At 46.9% G+C, this 19,825-nt stretch overlaps 1 protein-coding gene across 5 annotated transcripts; it reads right to left on the bottom strand.

The window, feature by feature from the left end:
• Window positions 1-1,180: 1,180 nt before the first annotated feature.
• On the bottom strand, window positions 1,181-19,556 carry LOC120665705 (cysteine-tryptophan domain-containing zinc finger protein 5). 5 transcript variants are annotated; one of them, XR_005671285.1, is made up of 12 exons: window positions 19,168-19,555; window positions 16,536-16,608; window positions 16,324-16,445; window positions 15,926-16,246; window positions 14,640-15,838; window positions 14,196-14,545; window positions 12,690-14,119; window positions 12,463-12,623; window positions 11,801-11,961; window positions 9,807-9,961; window positions 2,108-2,700; window positions 1,181-1,643 (listed from the first exon to the last, which is right to left on the bottom strand). XR_005671285.1 is itself a non-coding variant. In XM_039945362.1 (11 exons), exons 1-11 carry the CDS (start codon window positions 19,303-19,305, stop codon window positions 2,497-2,499), a joined length of 4,314 nt encoding a protein of 1,437 aa, XP_039801296.1. In that variant the 5' UTR covers window positions 19,306-19,555; the 3' UTR covers window positions 1,181-2,496. The 5 variants fall into 5 exon arrangements, 2 of the variants coding, with proteins under 2 accessions (XP_039801296.1, XP_039801297.1); XR_005671286.1 differs by having other exon boundaries at window positions 1,181-1,625; XM_039945362.1 differs by having other exon boundaries at window positions 1,181-2,700.
• Between the last annotated feature and the right edge of the window lie 269 nt (window positions 19,557-19,825).

The raw sequence follows: 19,825 nt of genomic DNA, 5'->3' as shown, positions 1-19,825 counted from the left end.
CATCTAATTTCAGGGGTCTTGCAAGCCCTCTCCAGTATTTAACCTTCACTCGGCCAGATATTGCTTACGCCGTTCAGCAAGTATGTCTTTACATGCACTATCCTCGGGAGCCTCACTTGTTGGCTTTGAAGCGCATTCTTCGTTACATCAAAGGCACTCTTCATCTGGGCCTTCTGCTGCGACCATCGTCTACACCGGATCTTGTTGTCTACATTGATGCTGATTGGGTTGGATGTCCCGACACGCGCAAGTCCACCTCGGGCTATGCTGTGTTTCTCGGTGATTAACCTCATCTCTCAGTCCTTGAAGCGTCAGAACACCGTCTCCGGATCCAATGTTGAGGTTGAGTATCGCGCAGTGGCGAATGGCGTTGCTGAGGCATCTTGGCTGCGCAACTCTTGGCTGAGCTCCATGGTCCCCTTCGCTGCGCTACGATGATCTTCTGCGACAACATCAGCGCTGTATACATGTCCTCCAACCCGGTGCAACATCAGCGCACGAAGCACATCAAGATTGATCTCCACTTTGTCCGAGAGCATGTCGCTATTGGTGATGTTCGTGTCTTGCATGTCCCAACTTTGTCCCAGTATGCCAACATCTTCACCAAAGATCTTCCCACTTAGGTATTTACGGAGTTCAGATCCAGTCTGAATGTGTAGAGTGGCTAACATTCCAATTGCAAGAGCTTGTTAAAATGGGTTAATGGGCCAGCCCGTGTGGGCTTTGGCGCCCCGGCCTTGCTGTCTTGTGCTGCCTAGGGTTTTTATGGTATTGATTGTAGATTAGGCAAGGATCGCATGATTGGTGCTGTTTCTATAAACCATCCCTAGGGTTTCTTTCCTATATAATGTACACCCGTGTATGTGTATCACAGTTAATCAATCCAGCCTTGTCTCCCAATATTCCTGCTTTCAATAAGTTCTCTGGTGTTATCTCCATTATAAAAAAAGAGTTCTCTGGTGTGGCAAACAAGAGACGCTACTCTTTGGAGCACCACAACGGGTTACACAAAAGATTGTGGGGCTCAAGCAGAGGACCCCCAAGCTATATTACAGAGTCTCATCACCAGAGAAAAGATCAAACAAAATTCACAACAGAAACAAGACTTCGAGCTGTATACCTCTGAATGTAGAACCAGAACATCTAAACAAAGCACTCTGAATAAAGGACCATTGCAGAATGGAAACGAAACCTCTCTTTTCATTAGCAGCACGGGCATTTACATAACTTCCCAGGCAGTGCTCAAGCAGGACCCCCAAACAACACTCAGATCAGCAGCAGATTGCGCCATCGTCATTTGTTGTTAGGTTAGCTCCATAATAAAAAAATAAATCAAATACTGAAAACTAGCAATCTAATAGTCTGACTGGACCAGCTTTCCCCAGGCCACCAAAGAACCAATTTTGCAACACCAGAACAATTACCCCTAAAAAAACACCTGAACAATTACAATCATTAAGCAAAAATCATGACAAAATTGTTTCCTTTTTTCTCGTATAATATACACAGGTATCGAGAAAAAGGGAAGGAAACACCGATGATTGGTCCTATATACACAGCTATATATAAGCCTCATCGAACCTCTGTAACTTCGAAAATTTCACACTACCAGTGCATCTCCAAAACTGAAATCAAGAATACATCTGTAAATGAAATGAAGAATACATCTGTAAATAAACAAATTGTCTGAAGGAGTGGACATCTATGAAAGGATCTTTACTCGGTACATGATATTTGGGCCCACATACAATAAAAAAAAGGATGTACCCAGTGCCGTAGGCTCCCGCACTGTGCGGGGTCTGGGGGAGGTTATTTGCGGGAGGTCTTTCCCACACACCGTGCAATATGTAGAGACCACCGCTCGAACCTGTGATCTCTCGGTTCACAAGCAGCAAGCACTACCACTTACACCAGGCCGCCCACATACAATAATCAATAAAAAATAAATATGCGGCATTTCATTTCATGAAAACAAACACAAAATGAGCAAGTCACTTGAGGGGTTACTAGTTCAGGATGATCCATAGTGGCATGTCTTTCTTCGCCTACTATTACTGTACAGGGGCAAGATTCCAAACAACAAAATATACTGCATAATATTTCTTACCGTTGCAACAGATGTAGATTAGATTCAAATTCAAAACTTGGATTTGGTCACTCACAGGACATGGAAACAAAGAATGGTGGATGTAGCAATTTACATCTGCAGGCTACTTATTCGTATCCCCTTTGCCAGTTCACTAGTCAAATGATCATCAGCAAGAAATACTTTCAGGCGACAAAAGTAGACTTGGTAAAATAATATTTTGGCAGTCTGAACTGGTCCAAATGATCACCCCAAAAGAGAAGGCAGCGTGAATCCTTTCCATTCAGACATTTACTCTCTGATCTTGTTTTATCTGTACATCCATATTTGAGCCTTGGAGGTACCAATGTAGCACAATTGCCAAAGCTTGCCATAATAGATCTTTATTCACAGGAAGTATTTTCGTTCTACTATTTAACACTTCCATGGTTGATACACTCCAGTGAATGACGAATCAGTTGCAGCAATCCCTTGACGTCATGAAAACTGAAATCAAGTACTTCCCTCACAAGATAAACACCATTCACCTTACCCTTTCCAGTACCAGAAAGATAAGCAGAAAATGAATTTTGCGATTTTCTGGTTCCCTCGAATGCATTATTTATGTCCTCTGCCTGTAAAATGAAAAATACACTCAAGAAATGAAATGGTAACTGACAGGTCATGAATAGAAGATTCATGCTCTATTGTCTGCACCATTTCATGAAATTATAACAAGCTCACAATACAAAGCCAAGGGACATCAGCTGTGGATTATCTGAGGAACAAATAACTAGTGAACACCTGAATTAGAAAATAAGCCAATTTATACATATCAATCAAACAGATTGATGATTTTGATAATACTCTCTCCGTCCCAAATTATTAGTTATTTCAGCTTTTCTACATTCATAAATTTTCTATGCACATAGACATAACGTATATCTAGATGCATAGCAAAGACAAAAAGGACATGCAGAACCGCAGATGCAAACAAGTGCCCAGATACATTTTCTGGAAAGGGGTTCCATTGAAATCGTTGATCTATATGAGAGTCAAGTCAAAAGAGTGATGTGGAACAGAAACATCACATGTTCTGACTTTAACCAAATGTCTGGAACCTATTTCAGTAGCTAGATGATTATTCACTTAACAGTGTCCTGTAATTTCCAAAAAGAAAATTTCTCGAATATGCAGGAGAGCTGCACATCATTGCATTAAGGGAAGGGCAAAAAGGCCACAAAAGCTGTACAATGCACGCCACACACACCACAGCCCAAAGGGGTTCATCAGGTTACATAGGCGCCCAAGAGAAATTATAGGAGAAACCACCACTAATTTGATCAAGGCTGTCAGCCAGTAAGTAGGGCCAGCAACAACCAAAACACTAAGTCCTTTTGCGCCAGCCAGCAAAAATTTTCTATAATTATGTAAGCCAAGAAGGCTCCAACAGGTCCCCCGAACACATTCACACAAGGCACACACATACACAGCAGTTTGGTGATGCAATTGCTTGCTGCCTTTTCTGCTTTCTTCTCTACTTATGAACAGCCAAGAGCTACAATAAGGCTTGAGATTGAAAGCTAATAATTACAGCTATTACTGACATGATTGTATTGTCACTAGCAATAGCAAGTACCAGGACACTAGCAATAGCAAGTACCAGGACAGATACACGCACATAAAAGGTTACTGCTAACAAATTACACATCAAAAGCTTCTGAGAGATGATTGATGCATTTAAAAGTGTTGGAGTATACAGAGGCCCATGTATAGGATCTATATATCCCACCCTTCTAGAGTTTGGAGGAATACAAGACATTATTCTCTCCATCATGGTATCATTAGCCTAGCCTCCTCCTCCTCCTCCCAACCTCCACCAGCCGCCGCCGCCGCCGGCCATGGCCGGCCGCCGGTGCCTCCTCCCCTCTCCTCCTTCCCTTCTCTCCCCTCTGTTGCTGGCGCCGACGCGGCCTCTGCCTCTGGCGCGGCCGTCACCTGGCCTGCCTCTGCCGCGGGGCGCTCCCCTGCCTCTGGCGCCGCTGGATCCGCCGCCTCCGGCGCCGGATTCTCCTCTGGCGCCGCCGGATCCGGCTTCCCCCGCGCTGCAGCCGCTGCTGGATCCACCACCGCCGCATGGCCTCCCTCCTCTGCTGCCGCTGCCGCCTGGCCCCTGCCGGCCTGGCGCGGCCCGGCCGCCGCGCTGGCTCTCCTTGAGCCAGCGCCAGACGCCGCAGCAGGGGCAGCCGCTGGGGGAGCCGCGGGCACAGCTGCCGCGGCCGCCGCCACTGCCCAGCAGGCCGCGGCCCAGCAGACTGCCGCGGCCGCCGCCGCCGCCGCCCAGCAGGGCCCCCTGCCCGACGCAGCCTCTGCTGGCGCGGGTGCGGGGGCTGGGGATGTCGCCCGCGGATGCGCCGCTCGCCGCCGCCGCCCTCCGCGTGCAGCAGGCCGACGCCGCTCTCGCCGCGGCCCTCCTCGCCGCCAAGTCGGAGGCTTCAGCGGCCCAGGAGCGGGTCCGCGTGGCTGCCCTCGCCTGGGAGCGCGAGCGCGCCGCGGCTGACGCCTCCGCTCTCCGGGTCACCGAGGCGGAGCGCTTCCTCTCGCCAGCTGCCCGTCGACTCCGAGCCCGGTGCCTCTTCCTCCCGCCGTGCCCCGCCCGCTGGATCTGGAGCCCGGTACGACCCAACCGACCTCATGGTCGCCCAGCTCCACCTCCAGGCCGCCGGCGTCCAGAACATCAGGGCCCTGGTCACCGTCATCCTCGACCCGACGTCCTCCTCCTACGGACGCTGGCGGGACCAGGTCCTGCTCGCCCTCCGCCGCTACGCCCTCGACGACCACGTCCTCCTCGACACGTCGATCGAGGCGCAGGATGTGGCGTGGCTGCGCCTCGACAGCGTCGCCATGTCCTGGATCTTCGGGACCATCTCCCTAGATCTTCAAGATCTCGTCAGGACCCACGGCGGCACCGCGCGGCAGGCCTGGGTGGCGCTCGAGGGGCAGTTCCTCGCAACGCCGAGTACCGCGCCCTCCAGCTCGATGCCACCTTCCGCACCTTCGTGCAGGGGGGACCTCTCCGTTGGCGAGTACTGCCGGCAGATGAAGGGCATGGCCGATGCTCTTCACGACCTCGGGGATCCGGTGTCCGATCGGGTCTTGGTGCTCAATGTCCTGCGGGGCCTGAGCAGCACCTATGACCACCTAAAGAGCTAGATCGCCCGCCAGAGGCCCTTCCCCTCCTTCCTGCAGGTCCGGGACGACCTCGCCCTCGAGGAGATCACCCGAGGTCTCGCGCCCGGATCGCCCTCGTCCACCTCCATCGCGCTCGTCGCTGCTCCACCGGTTTCCTCCGCCACCCCTGCCACCTCTCTCCTTGGTGCTGCTCCCGCCGAGCAGACCGGAGGTGGGGGGGGGGGGCGTGGACGTCGTTGGCGGGGGGGGACGTGGTGGTGGTGGTGGCCCTGCTTCTGGGGGTACCGGTACCGGTGGGGGCCGTCGGGGCGCGCCGACTCCTCCGACTCCCGCTCCTGCCCCTGCCCCTGCCCCTGGAGGTACGCCCTGGCCATCCTTCAGCAACCCATGGTCAGGGCGCATCTCGATGTGGCCGTTCCAGAGTCTGGGAGGGGGGGCCTCGTCCTCAGCTCCAGCCGGCGGCCATGTTCACCAGTGCTACTCCCTTCTCCGCGCCGTACTGGACCCCGCCCGCTCAGCCCAGCCAGCAGCCGACCTGGCCTGGGGGGTGGGACCAGGCCGCTATGGCGCAGTCCTTCAGCACCATGGGACTGACGCTGCCGGGTAGCACCGAGTGGATCGCCGACTCGGGTGCTTCGTTCCACACCACTCCTGATGCCGGTATCCTCTCTTCTGTCCGACCCCACACCCCTCTTGTCCCTCTTCTATCATGGTTGGTGATGGGTCTTGCCTTCCTGTCACCGCCGTGGGTTCTGCTCGTCTTCCTAATGTTCTTGTTGCTCCTCAAATGGTTCACAATCTTCTTTCCATTCGCCAGTTTGCTGCTGACAACTCCTGTTCTATCGAATTTGACTCTTCTGGTCTTACTGTGAAGGATTCGGCTTCCCGGCGTCCGCTCCTCAGATGTGACAGCACGGGGCCCCTTTACACTCTTCGGCTTCCTGCTTCCGCTGCTCCATCTTCGACTTCTTCGTCTACTGCTTTTGCCGTGACGCCTTCTTCCACCACCTGGCACCGCCGGCTTGGTCACCCCGGCCGCGACGTTTTGGCTCAGATCAGTCGTAGTACCGATGTTCCATGTCCTAGGGCTCCTGCTGAGCACCTCTGTCATGCGTGCCAGTTAGGTCGTCATGTTAGACTTCCGTTTTCTTCTTCGCATGCTGTGCATGCTTTTGATCTTATTCACTGACCTGTGGACATCTCCTGTACTCAGCATGTCTGGATATAAATATTATCTGGTCATTGGTGATGATTTTTCTCATTACTCTTGGACTTTCCTTTTGCGCGCCAAGTCTGAGACCTTCCCCAATCTCCACTTCTTTGCTTGGGTGTCCACTCAGTTCGGCCTCACCGTTAAAGCCGTCCAGTGTGACAACGGGCGGGAGTTCGATAACTCCACCTCCCGTTCCTTCTTCCTCTATCGGAGTGTTCAGCTGCGTATGTCTTGTCCGTATACCTCTCCTTAGAACGGCAAGGCTGAGCGGATGATTTGCACGACGAACGACGTCGTGCGCACCCATCTGATCCAGGCCTCTCTGCCCCCGCGCTTCTGGGCTGAGAGCCTCCACACCGCCACCTAACTGCTCAACTGCCTTCCGTCCACTGCTTCTCCTGCTCCCACTCCACACCACGCTCTCTTCGGTACCCCTCCTCGCTACGACCACCTTCGGGTCTTCGGGTGTGCGTGTTACCCTAACACCTCCGCCACCGCTTCTCACAAGCTGGCGCCCCGCTCGACTCGTTGTGTGTTCCTCGGGTACTCCCCTGACCACAAGAGGTACCGATGCTTTTACCTCACCTCTCGCCGCGTTCTTATCTCCCGACACGTCGTCTTTGACGAGTCGGATTTCCCCTACTCCACCTCCTCCACACCTTCTCCTGACCCCGAGCTGGAGTCTTTGTTTCCGACTGACCCGGTAGTTCAGCCACCGTTACCTGTCTGTCCTTTTCCTGCAGGTTTTCCCGGCGCACCGGCACCGCTTCCGGTGATCCCTGCTGCGCCGAGCGCGGCCCGGTGCCCGCGGTCGCGCCACGCGCGGCCCCCGGACCTCCGGTCGTGCCGCGCGCGGACCCGGTGCCTTCCCCTGCCCCTGCGCGATACGCTCAGCCGGTGCAGGTGTACCGGCGCCGCTCGGCGTCGACACCGGCGCCGCCTCCTGCTCCGGAGGCTCCTACGACGCCTACACCGGAGCCGTCGCCGCCGCCGCCACCGCCTCCGGCTCCCTCTCGAGCCGAGCCGGAGGTGTACCACCCGCCAGTCATCCATCGGGATCCTCGGCATATTCATCCCATGGTGACTCGGCGGATGGCGTCTCAGGCCGCGACTCTCTCCGCCACCGAGAGAGAGCCGCGGGTCTCTCCGGTACCCTCCTCTGTCCGCGACGCCTTGGCGGATCCTCACTGGCGCCGCGCGATGGTAGAGGAGTACACGGCTCTTCTTGCCAACCAGACATGGGACCTCGTGCCGCGTCCGTCTGGTTGCAATGTGGTGACTGGCAAGTGGATCTGGACGCATAAGTGTCGGGCTGATGGCACATTGGAGCGCTACAAGGCTCGCTGGGTTCTTCGGGGGTTCACTCAGCGACCTGGTGTGGACCAGTGGCGGAGGTACACCCCGGGCCACCCGGGCCATGGCCTGGGGTTCGGCCCAAAAAATTGCTGAAGAAACCCAAAAAATTGCTGAAGAAGAATAAATATACTACTTCGCGATGACATTTGTTGTATGTTTTCTATCTTTCCATTATGTTCTCGTGTATCTTTTGAACTTCCATTATGTTCTCGTGTATTTTTTGAACTATGAGTTTGTCGACGTCTGGTTTTTGTCACAACTATATTTAAAACTCGGCCCGGGGTTCAACTCAATCCTGGTTCCGCCACTGGTGTGGACTATGACGAGACCTTCAGTCTAATGGTGAAGCCCGCTACGGTGCGCACGGTCCTCTCGCTTGCGTTCTCGCGCTCCTAGCCTGTGCACTAGCTGGACGTGAAGAATGCGTTTCTTCACGGCACTCTCTCAGAGACTGTCTACTGCTCTCAGCCAGCGGGATTTGTGGACTCGAGTCGTCCGGATATGGTCTGCCGGCTCAACAAGTCTCTCTATGGTCTGAAACAGGCTCCTCGGGCTTGGTACTCTCGGTTCGCCACGTTCTTGCTGACATTGGGGTTCACCGAGGCAAGTCCGACACGTCTCTCTTCATTTACCGCCGTGGGGATGAGACTGCATATCTGCTGCTCTATGTCGATGACATTGTGCTCACAGCCTCCAGTCAGCAGCTACTTCAGAGTGTCATCTCCTCTCTGCAGCAGGAGTTTGCTATGAAGGATCTAGATCAGCTCCACCACTTCTTGGGCGTCACTGTTGAGCCTCGCCCGTCTGGTCTTCTCCTTCACCAGCGGCAGTACGCACTCGATATTCTGGAGCAGGCTGGGATGACTGATTGCAAGCCCTGCTCCACTCCTGTCGACACTCAGGCGAAGCTGTCTGCTGATCTGGGTGATCCGGTGGCTGACCCTACTGCCTACCAGAGTCTGGCCGGCGCTTTGCAGTACCTCACCTTCACCAGGCCGGACCTCACCTACGCTGTTCAGCAGGCCTGTCTCCATATGCATGATCCCCGGGAGTCACACCTTGCTGCGCTGAAGCGTCTCCTCCGGTACGTCCGTGGCACTGTGGAGCTCGGCCTGGTGCTTCACCGCTCGTCCTCTGCTGAGCTGGTGGTCTACACCGACGCTGACTGGGCTGGCTGTCCGGACATTCGTCGCTCCACTTCCGGCTACGCCGTCTTCCTGGGCGGCAACCTGGTCTCCTGGTCGTCCAAGCGGCAGCCGGTTGTCTCCCGCTCCAGTGCCGAGCCGAAGTACCGGGCTGTCGCTAATGGCGTGGCGGAGGCGTCCTGGCTAGGACAGCTCTTGGCGGAGCTCCACAGCCCGCTCGCCAAGAGCACGCTCGTCTACTGCGACAACGTCAGCGCCGTGTATCTCTCCACCAACCCCGCCCAGCATCAGCGGACGAAGCACGTGATCGACCTACACTTCATGCGCGACAGAGTCGCAATCGGCGATGTTCAGGTACTCCATGTCCCGACTACCTCCCAGTTTGCTGACATCTTCACCAAGGTGCTGCCCTCCTCGACCTTCTCGGAGTTTCGATCCCGCCTCAACGTAGCCGGTGGCTAGTTGTGGCTGCGGGGGTATTTGCCCTTTGTACTCTCTTCTTGTCCAGTCTTGACCACCGCTGCGTCGGTAGTTCAGACTGCGGGGGGTGTTAGCTTTCTTGTTGTCCAGTCTTGAACACCGCTGCGCCGGTAGTTCAGACTGCGGGGGGGTGTTGGAGTATATTGAGCACATGTATAGAGGCCCATCTAGAGACCCATGTATAAGATCTATATATCCCACCCTTCTAGGGTTTGGAGGAATACAAGCCATTATTCTCTCCATAAAAAAGAAACAGAGAGAAAGAGAAAATAAGTTGTGGATGGCGTTCATATTTCTTGATTAAGCACACAGGCAAATCCTAGCAATAAAACTGAAAATGACACCAAGAACTTACATAGGAAAGCAATCCCATCAAGTGATGATTGTTCCGAGATATGGGATTGCTAGCAATCTGAGGAGAGTATACGCCCCATGCAGAAACAGCCTTAGCAACTGTGCTCTGGTTATTTAAGTTATCGATATCTGAAGCAGAAGATGATGGAGACTCAGCTAGAAAAAGAGAGAAAAATTTAAGAATCAGAATGTTAACCATATAAACAAAAAAATGGATGATAAACTTAATTGCATTTATCTCACAGCAAAACAAATGAAGATTTACATTGTTTCATGCAGCTGAAAGCCACATTAGGCATCTACCTTTATGAGCAAGAGACGTGATCAAAATTTGATACGAGATTCACCAAAACATGTGTAAGGATGAAATTAGAGAATCATTAGGAAACTTACTTTACTTCCTACTTCCTACATAATGCGCTAAGCACCTAACTAGTCAAGAGCACAAAAATATAAGTTCTCCAACACAAGTTCTTGAAAATGATGTTTCCTAACTTATGATAGAATATAAAACAGATCAGGTCCTCAGATAAAACAGTTTGTTTTGAAGCATGTATGATCATTCTAAATCCAGTTTGGTTTGAGAATGGATCCATCACATTACTGATAAAACAGATAACGGAAAAGTCCAGTTTACACTCTCCAACTATCACAAAAGTCCAATTTTCAACCTTCAACTACAAAGTCGGATAATGGAGGCCATCCAACTATTGTAACTGGAAAAGTTTGGCCCTTGGGGTGGTTTACTGGTTTCAAAGGTGGTTTTGTGTTTTAAAAAAATTAACAATTCTAATTCTAGTTAGATCTAAAAAATCAAAACTAATTCATTTTTAAGTCAGAAAAATATGAACGGGTACCAAAATTTTTCGAAAAATGTACAGGGTACTCGGGTTCAAATACCCATGGATTTTTTGTTTGTTTACTAGCTTCATATAATTCCGAAAACACAACTTTTCTTGGAGCCTCTTGCTCATATCTCTCATCAAAGGGTGCTATTCTATAATGTTTCTTTAGCAGATCCCCTGCTAATTCGAGCGAGCTTTCAAATATTTGTCCCACATTCATTCGTGAGGGTACTCCTAAGGGATTGAAGACCATATCAATAGGTGTTCCATCTTGCAAATAGGGCATATCTTGTCTAGGCAAAAATTTTGAAATGATCCCCTTATTCCCGTGTCTTCCGGCGACTTTATCCCCAATGAGCAAGAGGCTTCAAGAAAAGTTGTGTTTTCAGAATTATATGAAGCTAGTAAACAAACAAAAAATCCATGGGTATTTGAACCCGAGTACCCTGGAAAAAGCAGAATATTTGATGGAAGAACAAGAGATCCCTTCGAACAGCCTGTTCTAATAGGGAAGTCCTATATCTTAAAATTAATTCATCAAGTTGATGAAAAAATTCATGGACGTTCTACTAGGCCTTACTCACTTGTTACCCAACAGCCCGTTAGAGGAAGAGCTAAGCAAGGGGGACTATTAATAATCTATGTGAATCTTATTTACTAAAAAATAATAGGCATAACTACAAGCAAATGAAACTTATAATATGGACAAATTGGATCCAGATAACTGAGAAGTAGAGTGCCAATAGATACATTGCGTTTTTAAAAAAAATTGTACTAGTTTCATATTTTTCTGATATAAAATGAATTACTTAAGAATTTTTAGTTTAAATTCGAATATTTTTCATTTCACAAAATTAAAAAACCTCCTTTGAAACCAACCTAAGGGCCAAACTTGCCCGGTTTCGACAGTTTGATAGCCTCCGTTATCCGGTTTTATAGTTGAAGGATGAAAATCAGACTTTTGTGATAGTTCGAGGGTGTAAACTGGACTTTTTCCAATAGATAATAAGTTCAATCTATATTCCCATACTGGGATAACCCAAAGGAGGCCATTCCTCAAACCAAACAGGTCGTAACGACCCTAATGGCTTAAGATATATTCAAATGATTATGCAAATACATGAGCTAAAGTGTACGTGAAAAAAAAAACCTGGAGGAACCATCAAAGATGCTGCCTGCAATGCCTGCCTATCTTTAATTGCACCAGGATGTTTAAAGAAAGCTGCCTTCATATATGCCACTTCTACACATTTATATGCCAATGCAGCATTCGCCATTTTCTTAAGTCTCTCAAATTCTGAAGCGCAGAATCTGTTGAATACAACAAAGCCAACAGAGAGAGATTAGTGAACCATACCACCTAAGCACCAAATGATAATGCACATAGGAGTTAAAGAAATAAGTACCATAATGACAGTTAAATTAAACTATGGCACGTAGGCGACAAAGGCTTACAATGGAAGTTCTAACATACTAAAGTCTAGAACCAAAGGTATCTACTTTTTCAGAGACCAGCCTAGGAGGAGCAAGGCAACTTTTTTATTAAGATGGAATGGCACCCAACATACATCACAAAACCTCGACCAACCAAGCTTGGCTCAGTTCATAACAGGTATCCCTTTAGAAAGCCATCGTTTGTAAAATGGTCCTCAACCAATCTAATCAACTTTCCGTTAAACAAAACAAAAATCTATGTTAAACTCAGCACAACAGGCACAACTATCATTAAGAAATGGTAATTAAACTTAAAGAGTTGATAGATTGGCTGTGGTCTGCCCCATAAAGAAATAAAGCCGTAAGGATGTTTCTTACACAAAAAGGTTTCCTGTTTCAGAATATAGTTTCATAGCTTGTACAGAATCCCCTTGTTTGGAGCTATCAACAGTTGGACCCTCCCATAGAGAAGCAACATGGAGAAATTTCAGACCCGCCTCAAAGCACATGGTTGTACTGTCAAAGTCATCCCCTTTTCCCTGCAATAAGACACATGATTTGAACAGGAAGAACAGTGAATTAAAAAATGTTCTGAGGAATCGAACCTTCAGACGTTTAGACAAGTGCTTCAAATCTCGAGCTTCCTTCAGCAGAACAGAAGCATTTGTTAGATTTGAAGCATCACCATCAACAGTTACTTGCTTCCTAGTTTCCAAATTTTCAATAACAGACTTTACTATTTGGTTTTCCTTTGAAGAGGCATCACCATTTGATGCATTGTTTAATAATTGCTGCTGCTTGTTTCCTTTGACTGTAGATGGATTTATTTTCAGGTCATTATGTGGTATATTATCAGGCTTAATATTTCCATAAGTCAAGTTTGTGTGGTCGCTTCGGTTTGAATCAAAATGGGGTGGCGTTTTTCCATTCTGTCGGCTTGTTGGTTGCTTTTGATCATGTAACGAAAGGGCATCTCGATTAACTTTACGTTCAGGATTCAACTGGACATTTTTAATACTGAGCCCAGAACACTTGTTTATAAGGCATGCATTCGTCAAGTCTTGTTTATCTTTCAGCAACTCCCTATCATTCTGAACATGATGGCCTGTGTCTCCATTAAATAAACCAGAAACATGAGCCTTCGCTTGATCGGAATCAGATCCAACGGCGGTGTTTCTGTTGGAGCATGAAGAACCTTTCTTCCCTGACTCCTGAGAATGCACATTTTCTGCTTCTGCCTGTGAAGAGCTTCTATGTCTATCCAAAGGATTCTTATCTGAAGTTCTCAAGGGTGAAGAAGAAACTGAATCTACAGGTGAGGCCCTTGTTTCCTGAAAAACAACTTTACACTTGTAGGAGTTAGACACCTTGGATGAACTCGAAGTGGTCGCTGTAGATGTTTGGGCATGACAATCATTCCTCCTTGTGGAACTTTCAGAGAGCAATGGATACTGGAAACAGGTATTTTCTTGATTTTGCTCACTTAAACACTCTTTGTCAGCAGATATTCTATCATCATCAGTTTCAGCAAATGTGTCTCTAGAATGAGCCGCTGTCCTATCTGTCTTTGACAACTTCAGTTCTGGCATGGGTTTTTTCTTCACAACACTGGTTCCAATAATATTTTGCTTTACATTTCTGTCAGTGTTGCTACGCCCCGGGTCAAGATCATGCTGGCTTGACTGCCTTCTTTTCAATTTTCTCTTCTTAATAGACGAATCTGGAAGACCAGAATTTTCTGCGTCTGATGTTTTAATGACCCCATCCGAAAAACCTTTGTCTTCACCATGCGAATGTTTACCTGATGAAGATGAACCATACTTTCCCATGCCAGGTGAAATACCACTACGCTTCTGCATGTCTTTCAGAGTCACATTGGCAGGACTACTTTTGCTGATATCAAAATCCAAGGGCTGAAGCTTCACCACAGGGCCATTAGATTCTTTCTTCATTTTCTTTGATGCTCTCAGGTTATCACGATCAACTCCTACACTACTCCTCATTAGATTTGACTGATTTTTTTCAACAATTTTTCCTGCAGACATGTAAACCATTAGAATCAAAATAAGAGAAAGGTATTAGTAAACCTCACAATACTTTAGGTGATTCACCTTTATCTGATGATTCTGCTACCTTCCCTTTTTCCTTGAGTTTAGCGAAGCAATCAACACCATCAGTTTTTCTACTAGAAGGAACATGTGGCTCCTTTGAGGGCTTTGACATATCAGCCAAGTCAAAAGCATTTCCTACATTGGCTCCATCATGGGAACCTTTCAACTTCCCTGATATACTGATGTACTGTATATTTCCGTTAAAAGTTGGAGCAATAGCTGCGACTATGCCTGCCGTAGCATCATGACCACCATCCTTAATATTATTTTCAGGTGCAGGAACCATATAAAGAGCACGAAGGGCACTTGTGGTCTCATCTTCAGTTATTTTGCAGCTATTCATTCCAGGCCTACAATATGTACCAAATATCGAAATAAACATGCTTATACAAAACAACACATATAACAGTACTTGCAAGAAATGAATAGAGTGAATGGACTTACAGCCAACTCTGCATGCTACACCGCCATTTTTTGGGAAGTATATCTGGATTCATCCCATAGGGTAAAAGGCGCCAATTCTCACACTTGTCACAGCACACCCATTGTTCATTTATTACAATAGGTGCTGGCACAGTCAGGGCTGTGGATGATTCTGCAGTCCCATTCCTATATACTAATGGCAAAGGATCTGATTTGTTATCATACAAGGTAGAGATCTTGAGCTCACCATCATTTCCAACTCCTGATTTGGTACCAGGCTCCCCAAATAAAATGGTTTTTTTATCAAGCTTCACACTCTTATCTTTTGGATATGAATTAGCCAAATCAATTCTATGGTCTAAAGCATAATCTTGATCTTCACCATAAGATTTTCTGTCTCTGTCTTCATTCAATTGTTTCTGCGCCTTGAACTTGAGCTTCTTCACAGACAGGGCAGCTTCCGAAGAGGAAACTTTCTTGTTCTTCCCTTTTATCAGTCCTGAATAATTTCTATCAACATTACCTTCCATGATATCCACGGATTCTTCACCAAACAGGCTTCTCATTTCCTTACTTTTGCACTGAGATACTTCCTGTTTTACATGCACTACTTTTTCCTTGTCCCACTCCAGCGACAAAGTTTTGCTAGGAATGCTTTCAAGGTGACTAGAACTGATAGAATGTTGATTGTTGTACTCTTCAGAATCATAACTGATTTTATCTGAAAATCCATGATCAAGTGAAGTTTCTTTCTTACTGTCTTTGTTTTTGTCACTAAGGTGTCCTTTTAATGGACCCTTCTTTGATCCCTGCATTTGATCTGAAATCCCACCAGTAAATTTTTCAGATGCCTCAACTGAATGTTCTGTCTTTATGATCGTAGGTAAGAAATCTGAACCAGTATCATCCGAAACATCCTGTACATGAGGCATGGTTCCCTTATTCACAGTAGATGATTTGTTAACTCTGCATTTTGAACTCTTGAATTTGGGAACCCTTTCTTTCTTTTTATCATACTTGACTTCCTTGGCATTCTTATCTTTGATATCCAGCGTAGCAGCGACTGTTTGGCCCCGACCTCTGTGCAATTCTGCTTTGCCATCATGAAATTCAGGTGCTTCATGTTTTATCATAGCTTTAGACTTTTGTCTCAGTTCCAGAACATTTCCTGTGAGGGGTGAGAGCAAATGACCTCCAGGAATAAAATGGCAGGTCATTATCTGTTCAAGCAACACAATGCGTTAACTACTTAACTCTCAAAAGAATCATCCTTTACCATGATAAACACAAGTAGGGCAAAACTTAACCTCAAAAATGGTACATGGAGATTCATCAGCCAAAACTTCAGGCACCGGAGCCCCAGCAGTCCCATCTAGGTTGTCTTCCGTGGATGAAGATGGAGAAATGTCAAGGCCCAAACCACTGTATATAGCAGCAGTATTTCTTGCCAAACTTTTATTGTTATTCACCTTGATACGTATTTTTGGTGTTTTCTGCTCATAATAATTGATTGCTCTTTTTAACATCTGTCCTGAGAGATTGCCATTGCACTCATTGGATATTTGATAGTAATCACTTTTCCTGCTGCTGTCTAATTTGGTCTTAACAAAATGGTGCTTTTGTGCAGCCTGAAAGTACATTGTAATAGTCACATTTAGGCAGTAATCCTAGTAAGTCAGCATATGTAAACTTTATAGAAGTGTACCTCTGTTGCCAAATATGGTGATCTAGAGGCACTGGCATGGTTCAGTGGATCTGCAGGGCTCCTATACTGAGGAAAGGCCAGGTATGTTGGCAAGAATGAACCACTTTTCCCATATAGCGGCCCTATGTATTGTGAATGATTTTTCACATAAGCAAGTAAAACATCAATAACTCTGCAGAGCAAACAGGGTGGCAATTTTTTTGTCCTCTTACCTAAATTCTCATAAGTTATTGGGCCATCAAATTTCTTACGGAAATGGCCCAACAATTTTTGAACTTGTTCATCCTGAAAACAATACAACATGCTTTATTCTTTTACCAGGATGTACGTAAAAGTTTAAAAGTTGATTTCCATAAGGGCAGAGCTGTATCATTGGAGTGTATACCAAAAATATAAAGTATGCATAGAATGAGAAATCATATTTCTTGAAGCGTATGTAGGTATGGAGCAACAAAGTTAAATGCACCCTTTCTCGGCACAGAACTATCTATAGAAGCAGTGAAGCATAAACTCAGCAAGAATAATTCTGCCCTCAAAATACTGATTATCCACTTACATAATTATAGAGGTAAGAACCCCAAAACTTTCTTATAAAAAAATAAATAAAATCCCTTGAGTCCAAACAAGCTTGCATGAGTTACCTCCCCACGTATGTTAGATGCATAATCAACTCCCTCACTCTTAATAATAACTAAAAGCTGGACTTCACATATGAATAGCTGACAATATGGTATTTTTAACCCCAAAAAAACTACACGTCCACACAGGGACATCAAGCAGCACAATAAAGTGAGCAATATCAATGTAGCAATAGTTATGAATGACGAACAAAATTCTAGAATAAAAAAAATATACCATATAATATTGCATTGCTAATGACAAAGTATTAATCTCTACACATAATGACAGTAGTCTTTGCATAGACAGATGGAAACAAGCAATCCACGTGCCAGAACAAAGGCTTAGAAATCCAAAACCTTAACTACTTGTTAGTATCACTATTAAGTTCTATTGCAATATTTTTTTCGTTCATTTTCTCTTTGGTTTATGTGGCTCTTGTTGGGTTTCAATTCTAGCCTAACCCAACTTGCTTAGACTAGTGACTTTTTTTTTTGATAATTGCTTAGACTAGTGACTTTGTTGTTGCAGTAATAGTCCCCCACACAAATCTACTCCCACCGTTCTTAAATATATGCCACCACTAACTTTTTTTTTCAAAGTTTGACAACCAATATTTACTTACTCAATTAGTTCAGTAAAGTAAAATAAATACCACTAGATTAGTCATCAAATTAAGTTTGACAGTAGATTTATGTATTTGTATAAACATTTATAGAAAAGACGAAAGGCCAAACGAATGGAAAAAGTCAATGGTGTCATATATTTAAGAACGGATGTAGCATTTAGCTAAAAAGCTAAAAACAACTACATCAGTAAAAAAAGGAAAAATAATTAAAAATAAGAATACATAAAAATAAATTCCACTGAAAAAATCAGAGTGAAACAGAGAAGAATTTCCATATCCTCATACAGCACCGATCTAGACAACAGAAATGGATTTGTATCATCCTAAGAATCATAATGTGCTTTATGATTCTTAGGATGATACAAATCCATTTCTGTTGTCTAGATCGAGAAAAAAAAAGAATCATAAAGCACATTGGCCTAGCAAATATACGGTTCTTCTTATGCTACAGTAGATACAGCTAAGACATCTGTTCACGGATCCCATAGTGGAATCTGTTCATACAATTTACCATCAGAAAAAGATAATACTTCTATTTTTACTTCATTAGTCGTACAGTACCATGGTATTATTAAAGTTGTGTTACGGTAAAAAAAAAGGGTGTACCCAGTATCAGCAGGCTTCCCGCACTGTGCGGAGTCTGGAATTAGACAAAAGAAGCTGTTGTGGAATTAGACAAGACGAACAGGAAAACTGAAAACCTTTTTGCTCTATCCACCATCAAAATTTAGGTGCATGCTTCTGTTTCCCAATTGAGAATGTGGATAATGATCTAGGAAACCTAATATTGCAAGATACGAAATTCAAATCTTAACCAGAAAACAGCACGAGCTATGCACAGTAAGTCTTGGCCTTGTTAACAATAGTATCGACTACCACGTTGATCACTCCATCCTGTTGATACACAATCCATCATAACATTGCAGAGTTTTTACCCAAAAGCTCATGTAACAATAGATCATTCCAAAGCAAATGAAACCAAATTGTGCCCGTGAATGAACCTCAAAATCATGCTACCGCCAACCACCAGCTAACATCTTCCAAGTAACAGAACCCTAGGTGTTGTGTCAGAGATACTCCCAATGACCTGTTAAAACTAGCACTGAAAGCTCCCTAGTTCACCAAAGGGGTACCAAAAATCGCTGTAAAGCAGTACTACGATCCAAGGATTGTGTAAGTAACCACGAACCGGTTCACATTGAAACGCCGGGCCCAATACGTTACATGGTTCCTCCCGAACCAGCTAGCTAGAGCTAGCATGTTAACCGAATTCCAATTCCCCCGCTGGGGCCAGCGATTAACTGGCAAAACCGTAAAAGCCACGTTCACCCGGTAGCCACGGTAAAGGGTGAACCATGTTAGATTCGAAGAAAAAAACAATCAGCAAACACCTCGAATTGCACTGTAAAATTGATCTGGAAACAATCAGCGCAACACGAGAAAGAAAGAACGAAATTTGCAACGGTGCGACGAGCGAAACAACAATCAGCTCGTCGCAGAGACCAGGAGGAAACCGCACACCACCAGCTCGTCCGCCATCCATCCAATCCGAAAGGAAAAGCAAACAACCGAAACAAGGAGCGGAGGGCGTCTCTTACGATGTAGGTGGTCGCGTCCATATCAACGAGCTCGCCGCCGCCGTACCCGTAGCCGTCCGCGCAGCTGAGGGCCGCCTCGCCCTCCTCTAGCTGGAGCTCCCCCTCCTCGTACCCCATGTCGCCGCGCCGCCCCGGCATCTCTCCCGCGCCGGCGCCGGCGCCGGCGGGGGATCGCCGGCGCGCCCGCCGCCGGGATCGCGCGTGGCCTAGGGTATTTCGCGCCCCACCCCTTTTGTCCTTTCCTGCGGTTTCGATTTTTTTATTAATTTTTCCCTTTATTTTTCCCCCTTTCTCTCCTTCCCTACGCGCTCGTCGCCCTCGGTGGTGATGCGCGTCTTCCTCGGAGGTGGTCAGGAGAACTGGAGAAGAGCAGCCAAGGGGACGCGGGGAAAAAAGAAAAGGAAAGGAGAAATACCATTTACGATACGGGCGGGGCCGACAATTAATTTCGTGGGGATCCCAGGTAGGTACCCGTATCCGACGGCGTCGGCGCTTTTGCGAGGAGGCCCCCGGGGAACACGGGTTTTCTGGGTTTCCTCCGCGCGCGTGGAGGGTGGCCGTCGGACGGCGGGGACGCGCACGTACGGCCGTGACGTGTCGCCGCCGCTCGTGCGGGGGTCGCCGGCGGGACGCGGGGATGTGGCCCGCGCCCGGGGAA

Source organism: Panicum virgatum, chromosome 3N (genome assembly GCF_016808335.1).
Source record: "Panicum virgatum strain AP13 chromosome 3N, P.virgatum_v5, whole genome shotgun sequence".
NCBI lineage: Eukaryota > Viridiplantae > Streptophyta > Magnoliopsida > Poales > Poaceae > Panicum > Panicum virgatum.
The sequence above is the reverse complement of the archived record's forward strand: the minus strand, read 5'-3'. Positions and strand labels throughout refer to the sequence as shown.

Excerpts from the sequence above, each read along its gene's own strand:
- LOC120665705 (XM_039945362.1), bottom strand. The coding sequence starts at position 19,305 with ATGCCGGGGCGGCGCGGCGACATGGGGTACGAGGAGGGGGAGCTCCAG. Across the intron at positions 16,446-16,535 it reads AATAACTTATGAGAATTTAG|GGCCGCTATATGGGAAAAGT; the intron begins GTAAGAGGACAA and ends CACAATACATAG. Across the intron at positions 12,624-12,689 it reads ACTTGTCTAAACGTCTGAAG|GGAAAAGGGGATGACTTTGA; the intron begins GTTCGATTCCTC and ends GTCTTATTGCAG.